General features: G+C 38.4%; 1 protein-coding gene across 1 annotated transcript in view; it reads right to left on the bottom strand.

Moving 5' to 3' along the window:
• Positions 1–2979: 2979 nt before the first annotated feature.
• Positions 2980–9091, bottom strand: part of TMC1 (transmembrane channel like 1) — a 168128-nt gene continuing 162016 nt past the window's right edge. The window contains exons 18-20 of the mRNA XM_043566852.1: positions 8704–8782; positions 8550–8601; positions 2980–4582 (exon numbers count right to left, since the gene is read on the bottom strand). Coding sequence (XP_043422787.1) covers positions 4560–4582; positions 8550–8601; positions 8704–8782 — 154 coding nt within the window. The 3' untranslated portion in view covers positions 2980–4559. The remainder of the gene's footprint in view (positions 4583–8549; positions 8602–8703; positions 8783–9091) is intronic.

Below are 9091 nucleotides of genomic sequence, written 5' to 3'. Positions count from 1 at the left end.
ACCCAGGCACCCCAGCCCCATTTTTAGAAATGAGAAACATGAGGTTTTGAACAATTTCCTTAAGGTCACGTGACATATTTTATAGCCATTAAAAAAGGTCTCGAAGTTATTTCATGGCATGGGAAAATGTTAAATCAGGAAGTAAGATAAAACTAAATATATCTCATGATCCAAAATCTTTTATTAAGTCTGTGTGTCTGTGTGTGCGAATTTGAGGGAAGGAAAGTACACCAAAATATTAAACAGCAGTTTTGTTGGGGCGCCTGGGTGGCGCAGTCGGTTAAGCGTCCGACTTCGGCCAGGTCACGATCTCGCGGTCCGGGAGTTCGAGCCCCGCGTCGGGCTCTGGGCTGATGGCTCGGAGCCTGGAGCCTGTTTCCGATTCTGTCTCCCTCTCTCTCTGCCCCTCCCCCGTTCATGCTCTGTCTCTCTCTGTCCCAAAAATAAATAAACGTTGAAAAAAAAATTAAAAAAATAAAATAAAATAAACAGCAGTTTTGCTGGGTGGTAGAATTACAGGGTTCTTTCACTTGTTTTATTTTATTCAAACTGTTTAAATTTGCTATAGTGAACATGTACCTCTATTGTAAGTTTTTAAATAACCATAAGGATTGATATGAAAACTTCCTGGTATGTGTGAAAAAGATGTGTGTTGTCCAATACCTAAGTTCCCAGAAAAGGTCAAGGATTCCTTATATATGTTTTTCCATTACTCACAGTTACCAAGTCACCAAGACTGATCCTGGAAAAGACAGCTGGACCATCCAAGGCCAAGTATCAAAGCAATCCATTACAAGAGAAGTCAGAAAAATAAATCTAATAAAAGGGCTTGAGAACTGTCACCACCATACAATGGTATTTCCTTCTTGCAGGAAGTAAACACAAAAAGAGGCCATGACTATAGTTCATTTAAAAAAATACATGGTTAAGTCGCAGTGTCTCTCTTCCAAAAAACGAAGTGCATACCTGCATTGAGAACTGGGAACATTTGCCAAACCCATTCTTAAGTCTCTTGTTTTTGAGGCCTGCTTACATCTTCTTTTGGGATATATTTCTTTACGAATAAACTGTGGAGATGCTTTTACCCTTGTATACCAAACAAGGCAAAAGAAAGTTATAACTGGACATTATATTTTTTGACTCAAGGAAGGAAATAAAAGTCATTAGACACCTATCTCCTTGGTTTCCCTCTTTGAAACACTCCCTTAGTTTTCCCCCAAAGAACAAAGCCTAAACTGTTTTGTTTGCCTTCCACTCACTAAGCATGTGATGCCAATTCTGCATTCCAGGGTTATTTGTCCATCAAAAAATCCTAGTTGTGGATGAAGGCTGGAAAAGGTGAGAATAACATCTGGATTTTGCTCGGCATTGCACTTGACAGAGAATGAGAGAGAGTAAAACTCTTTTCCAATTTCTGATAGTGTATTGTAATAGCTGCCTCACTGTGAAGAAAGGGACACTCTTGCTTCGAATGGAAAGGTATCATTGATTTTCCTCAATCTTAAAACAGTTTCATAAGTTCTAGTATCATTCTAGAAGATTCTGGAAACCAAGAAGATCAATATGGCAGGTGGTACAAAACAGTGGGAGAAAGTATAGAGAGTAGGTGATACTTGGGGTACATTACGTTTAATAAACATTTGACACACAGTATGTGATAAATGTTTATCAAGTGGATGAAGATGTGCTGGCTTCATTGTGGTTCCTAACGATCACACACCCGGTGTGGTCCCAGCATGTATGAGAAGCCCACTTCCCCACAGTCTACCCATACTCTTTTAGGAAGGGGCTGGTAAAGCAAAGTGAAATATTTCAAGTTCCAGTAAAGTCTATTAGGTTAAAGGCAGGGCTCCAGCCCTTAAGTGTTAAACAGAGAAGTTGACCCGAAACCTCTTCCTATTAACTCATCCACTGAGGAGTGAAGATAGCAAAGGCTGACCCCCTGTGGCAACGAGGGGAACTATACCCCGCCGTATGATAACATTCTGAGTCACCAAATAATATTTCCAAACCCTGGCTAGCTCTGGCTCTGGTACTTGTAGGGATCCATCAGAATAAGAAAACATAGTTCAGGTCAAAGTATTGTTAACACGAGCCCCTAGGTATGGTTTACACTATGTGCTACTCTCAGAAGTCAAAGGAGATAAGTCAAAGAATGTGTCGAAATGCAGTTTTTCAGTTTTCAAATGAATGGCGAAGCTCTGCAGAAAAGTAAATTTCGTTTTCACATACATTGGTCAGAATTTGTTCTTTATTCCTCTTAGAAAAAAAATAAAAGGTGCAGTCTGGTTGGTTGGTTGGTTAGGTTTGCCTTCTCAAATTTTTCCTATGGTTTTGATCATTATATAGAGAAACAATGATAGAGAACTAAATCATAGCAATCAGAACCTTCCCAGTACAAGGCCAGTCTCCGAATTGTGCTCAAACAGCTTTGGAAATGGCACTCACCGTTTCAGATGCTTGTTCATGTAGTAAGTACTATGGAAATATTTTTGCCAGCTCTCTGGAGACGAAAAGGGTTAAATTTTCTAAAAATGCTTAGCTTAAATCAGAGGAGTATTTAGGTGCAATCAAAATCCAACTTAATTTTCAATGTATACAAAGATTGAAATTTAGAATGTCATGTCTGAATTCTTTCTTATACCCTGAGCGTTTGTTCCCAAAGTACATTGTTTGAAGAGGTACAAACTTTCCGTTATAAAATATGTAAGTGATGGAGATACAATGCACAGCATAGGGAATATAGTCAATAATATTGTAATAACTTTGTATGGGGACAGATGGCAACTCGAGTAAAAAAAAAAAAAGTGCATTGCCTACCTTGCCTTTCCGGAGATGAAGTCCTTGGGTGAGAGTTTGTCAGCTTTCATCACTTCTCTTATGAAGTAGATCAAGAACAAGGGAGTGTCATCCACATTGTAAATTTGGCAACACATGTACACCAATTCTCTAATCTTATTACTACACAGTACAAAATGATCCAAGTAGAAATAAGCACTAACTTTATTTACTCATCTGCATTATAATCGAATGAGGCAAGAAACCCTGCATCGCAACAGATAATTCCATTTCTTCCATCATAATAACACTTTTCATGCAGATAACACAAGTTTTTGTTTCACAGTGTGACTGCTGCAAGTTAAATTGATTCAATTTAATTAATAAGCATATGCTCAGTGCCTACCTGTGCACAGCACTATCCTAGGCATACAAAAGAGTTAAAAGATATGATCCCTGCTCATAGGGAGCTTACAATCTGGATAGGAAAGACGATGCATGCATACAGGAGACAGTGAAGTACTGTTAAAAAAGCACAGGAAAACCTATATAAATAATAGACTCTGAAATAAAGCCAGTAGGGTCCAAAGAAACCTCTCAAGTTTGGAAATGGAGGCTAATCGGGAAAAGTGGACCAGAGGAAGGAAATCTTGAATTTGTGTCATGGCAGTGATGGGCACACGGATTGGCAGAGGAACAGGGCATCCTTTTGTGGCCAGAAGAAGAGTGAAAAGAAGGAAGAACTCCGGGACAGGGTAATAAAAACCAGCAAGTCACTTGCAGAGAATGGCAGGCAAATTGGCTCAGCTCGCGAAAAGGACATTGTGGGTTCGCATATGTAACTGAAGTCACACAACAAGGCTGGCTGAGGGCATTGATTGGTGCTATTCAAAGTTTAATCAGATGATAACGCTTAAACACATCTATAAGCTAAAGCCCCCTGTCGAAGTGTGTGTTTTCCTAACCTTAACAAGAAAGCAAAGACAAATTATGGAATATTAGAATCCAAACTCAGGAAATGTGATCCTTGGAGGTCATGATTAAGCTGTGATGGAGTTGCAATCATGTAGAATGCCTTTTTTTTGTTTTTAACTCATAAAGAGGTGGGTTGTCTAAGGTGAGAGACTTTCAATCCAATGCTAATCAGGCCCCTACTTCCCTTAGGATTTTTCTTTTAAAAAGCCCATTCCTTTTCCTACTGAATCCAGCACTTAATAAAAAATCTTGGGTGTATAGTCATGGGGGCCCTAGATGGGGAGATGGAGAAAAAAATGGAAAAACAAGATGTTGGTTTCAAAATGCAAGTTAATGAATAATTACAGTGACCACTTGATAAAGATATTTCTTAACTTTGAGGGTAAAAAGAGGTGAAGTATTTCTGTTCCCAGGCAAAGAAAACTAAGGCAGAAGAAGGGTATAAAATGAAAGTCCATATACCCAAAGTTTTTTTTAATTAACCCAACAGGTAAACCAGTAACCTGTATGGTTGAATCACATCCACTTTTAAATTCCATTAGTTAGAAGAAAAGCCAGGGAAATAAGTCAGGGGAAAAGTTGGTGGTGGGGGAACAAATCCCTGAGTTTGGAACAAGGTGGAGATCCTTCTTGCTGAACTAAGACTGGTGACGCCTTGATTGACCAGCATGACCTTGACGATACATCAGGGTTAGAAGAGGGGAACGGCAACTTCACAATGCTTGTGTTCTTGCCCTTTTCAGAAGTGGCTGGTTTTGAACAGCAAGGTGAAGAGTCCTTCTGGGCCCCCAGTGTACCTGGGAATGCTACTGGCCACCAGCAGCTGCAGCTGTTCAAAAGAGAGAGAGAGAAAAGATGAAGGAGCAACAAATCAAAATTTAACTTTCAGGGGCACCTGGGTTGCTTAGCCAGTTGGGCATTAGTTCAACTTTGGCTCGGCTCATGATCTCGGGTTTCGTGAGTTCAAGCCCCACATAGGACTCTGCGGTCAGTACGGAGTCCGCTTCAGATCCTCTGTCCCTCTCTCTCTCTGCCCCTTTCCTGCGCATGCTCTCTTTCTCAAAAATAAATAAACATTTTCTAAAAAATTAGCTTTCAGTGTGCTTAATGTTATGAATGAGGTGGTCTGAAATCTGTATCTTCCAAATGTGCTCCAGGTCGCCATAATATTTAGCATTTTTACCTACAAAATATTTCTATATTTCTTACTTTACAAGGGAGTGAAAGTTCTGCTCTTTTTATATTTAGCACTGTTTTTATAATTAATATAACAATTTATTCTTTTTAAATTTTTCAAATAAAAGAGTTCCTTATTGGCCAGTAGAAATTTGGTAGGCCTTTCCTGAATGACTGTTATATAATAAAGTTCTGTATTAAGTTCTGAGGAAACAACTATGAATAAGATAGTCTCTGCTTTTGCAAAGGTTGTAGATGTTTTTAAGTAAAAATTATGGGAAAATATCAAATAAATAGCATGCTATACTATTATATCTTTAAAGCAATGAAGATAAAAACTAGCCTTACCTAGAATTCAGATCTTAAAAGTCAGAACTTTTGGCTCACCATTCTTTTTTTGTAAGATACTTTTAAAAAAATGTTTCTTTCTTTATTTTTGAGAGAGAGAGATAGAGCATGTGAGAGTCAGGGGTGGGGAGCAGAGAAGGTGGGGGACAGAGGATCCAAAGCAGACCCTGTGCTCACAGCAGCAAGCCCAACATGGGACTCAAACTCACAAGCCATGAGATCATGACCTGAGCCGAAGTCGGATGCTTAACCAACTGAGCCACCGAGGTGCCTCTTCATTCACCATTCTAAACACGAATTTGATGATGTTAAGTTATAGTCACAATCTATAGCAAACACAAGAACAGCACAGATATGTGTGACATGCGTGCTTCAAACTAAAAGATGCCCACAAAGGTCTCACGTCAGCTTTAAGGACACATGTAAACTGATAGCGAGAAAATGGAAAGAGATATTCTGTGCAAGTGGAAACCAGAAGGAGGCACAGCTATACTTATTTCAGACAAAATACATTTTAAGCCAACGCAGTAGTAACAAGAGACAAAGAAGGTCATTATATAATGATTAAAGAAGACACAAATAAATGGAGAGAAATTTCATGTTAATGGATTAGAATTGATTTTGTGAAAATGTCCCTACCACCTAAAGCAATCTACAGGCTCAGTGCAATCCTTCTCAAAGTTCCAAAGACATTTTCAAAGAAATAGACAAAAAAAAAAAAAAATTCTTATATTCGATGGAACCACAAAAAGATCCCTAGTGGCCAAAGCAATCTTGAGAAAGAACAAGGCTGGGACATCATGCTTCCTGATTTCAAACTATATTACAAAGTTGTAGTAATTAAACAGTATGGCATTGGCACTAAAATAGACAACAAGATCACTAGAACAGAACAGAGTAACAAGAAATAAACACATGCATATGTGGTCAGTTAGTTTTTGACCAAGTACCAAGGATATACAATGAAGAATGAATATTCTTTTCAATAAATGGTGCTGGGAAAACTGGATATCAACATGCAAAAGAATGAAACTGAACCCCTATCTTACAACATACACAAAAGCTAATGCATGATGATTAAAGACTTGAATGTAAGACCCTAAACCATAAAACTCCTAGAAGGAAACCTAGGAAAAAGCCTCCTTGCCCTTGGTCTTGGCAATGATTTTTGTACTTGGCACCAAAAACAAAGGCAGCAAATGCAAAAATAAACATTAAACTAAAAAGCTTCTGCACAGCAAAGGAAATCATCAATAAAATGAACAGGCAACCTATGGAATGGGAGAACGTATCCGCAAACCACATATTTGAGAAGGGGTTAAAATCCAAAATAGACAAGGAAGTCATACCATTGAACAACATCAAAACCAAATAACCTAATTTAAGATGGGCAAAGGATCTGAATAGACATTTATTCAAAGAAGACTTATCAATGACCAATATCTGTATAGTACATGAAAAGATGCTCGACATCACTCCCAGGAAAATGCAAAACCAAACCACGATGAGATAACTCCCCACACCATTAGGATATCTACTATCAAAAAGGCAAAGGACAGCCAATGCTGGTGAGGATGCGGAGAGAAGGGAACCCTTGTGCACTGCTGGTGGGAATGTAAACTGGTACAGCCAGTATGGAAAACAGTATGAAAGTTCCTCAAGAGATTAAAAATAGAACTATCATATGATCCAGCAATCCCACTTCTGGATATATCCAAAAGAAATGAAATCATTAATTTGTATTCCCATGTTCATTGCAGCATGGAAGGATGGAAACCACATGAGTCTATCTATGGAGGAATGGATAAAGAAAACGTAATATAGATATACATAGATAGATTGATAGAGATATAGAATTATATAATATTTTTCAACCTATAAAAGAAGGAAATCTTGCCATTTACAACAATGTGGATAAACCTGAAAGGCATTATGCTAAGTGAAATAAACTAGACAGAGGAAGGCAAACAGTACGTGGTGTCACTTACATGTGGAATAAAAAAAAAAAAAGGCAAACTCATGAAAACAGAGAGCAGAATGGTAACCCAGGAGCTTCGGGGTGGGGGAAATAGAGTTTGGTAATAGAGTACAAATTTTCAGTTGTAAGATGAAGAAGTCTGAGGAGGTAATGCATCACATGTTGAACTATAGTTGATGATACCGCATTGTATACATCGCAATTTGCTGAGACAGTAGAACTTAAGGGCTCACACACACACACACATACACACACACACAAAGGTAAATATGTGAGGTCATGGATGTGTTAATGAACTCAGTGGTGGGAGCTCTTTCATAATGTATGTGCATGTCAAATCGTCACATCGTACACTTTAAAGGTTTTACAATTTGTCACAGCTGAAAAAAAATGCTAATGCAATTAAAAAAAACAAGTAGCTTTACGGTGGAAAAACCATCTAAGACAAATGTAATTTAAGGACATAGCACTGGAAATTGCTACATCCTCTCCTGTTGCCATAAAGGTCAGCTGACACGGAGGGAGAGCAGTGTTGAAAGAACCATAAAGAAATGGGGCTCAGCCCTGCTCACTTCTAAACTTGGGATAAAACGTGGTCTCAGGCCATCCACACCACTCTCCTATTCATTTGTGTGGACTAATGAAGTTTTTTTCTACTTAAACCAATTCGGACTGACTTATAGTACTTACAAGGGGGGAAAGCCCTAGTAATATAAAGAGTTTTAAAGTCAAGAATGAGGGAAAAGTTTGAAAAAATGTTCCCTGAGGTTCTTAGACATTACTTTCCCATGTGGAATGCAGAACGTATCGGGAATTTTGGCAAATAAAGGTATGCCTTATTTTACTGGTTTAAAACTTAAGAAGGTTATAAAAAAGAGAGATTAATGAATTAGAAAAGGCTCCAGGAAATCAACACTGGTGAGCTCAGAAGAGCCTAGTGATATCTTCCTGGTGTATCCATCTATGTATAAAAATGGCCCCAGGGGGCAGAACGTCTGCATTTGTGTCTGCTATTTGTACATGACTATGTGGATGCTGTCTTTTTCTTCTGTCAATTTGCAAAGTCACCTGTCTATTACTAGCGCTAAGTTTCCATTTTTCAAGTTTTCTTTCCCTTGCCTTTCCTCCACTGGAAAAGCTGAGAGGCTCTCAAAAGGTGAACAGTAAAAATTGTGGAATGACTCACGCAGGGCAGTAATGGTATACTACATCAAATGCCCACTTGGAAAGAAAAAAAAGGAGGAACACTTTATCCATAGCGGGGAGATTTTGCAATCACAAACATTTCTCCAACCTGCTCGGGCAGCTGCCATTTTCTTGTTGCGCATTTTGTTCTCCAAAGCTTGCTACACAATACAAAAAGGAGAGAAGGACGTGAGATTTCCCGGTGTTTCCTACTACTTGACATTAATAAAGATGATACTTTTATAAAATAAATTGTATCCTACCTGTTTCATCTTCTTCTTTAGATCCAGATTTGCTGCCTTCTGGCCCTTGGCAGTAGCATTGAGATAATAGATGGTCAAACTACATTTTAAAAAATAATAAAATATATGGTAGTTTTCAGTTCGAGATTCTTTGGAAATTTACATTCACTAAATCATAGAATCTAGATAAAAGACTGAAGTACACAGAAGTAAAAAAAAAAAAAAAATGCACTCGGAACATGGTTAGTAGAGCTGGACCTGGGAAGGTGGGACTCAAGGATTCTCTTCCACAGCATCAATCTGTCTACCATACCTCGCTGCCTAATTGTATCTTCTTGGAAATGTATTAACATCAGTTTAAACTATAATTAAAAGTAACATTTCAAATTGATGCCAAGGGAATCCAAGA

The sequence above is a fragment of the Prionailurus bengalensis genome, chromosome D4 (assembly GCF_016509475.1).
Source record: "Prionailurus bengalensis isolate Pbe53 chromosome D4, Fcat_Pben_1.1_paternal_pri, whole genome shotgun sequence".
Lineage (NCBI taxonomy): Eukaryota > Metazoa > Chordata > Mammalia > Carnivora > Felidae > Prionailurus > Prionailurus bengalensis.
This window is presented reverse-complemented; position numbering and strand designations above follow the sequence as displayed.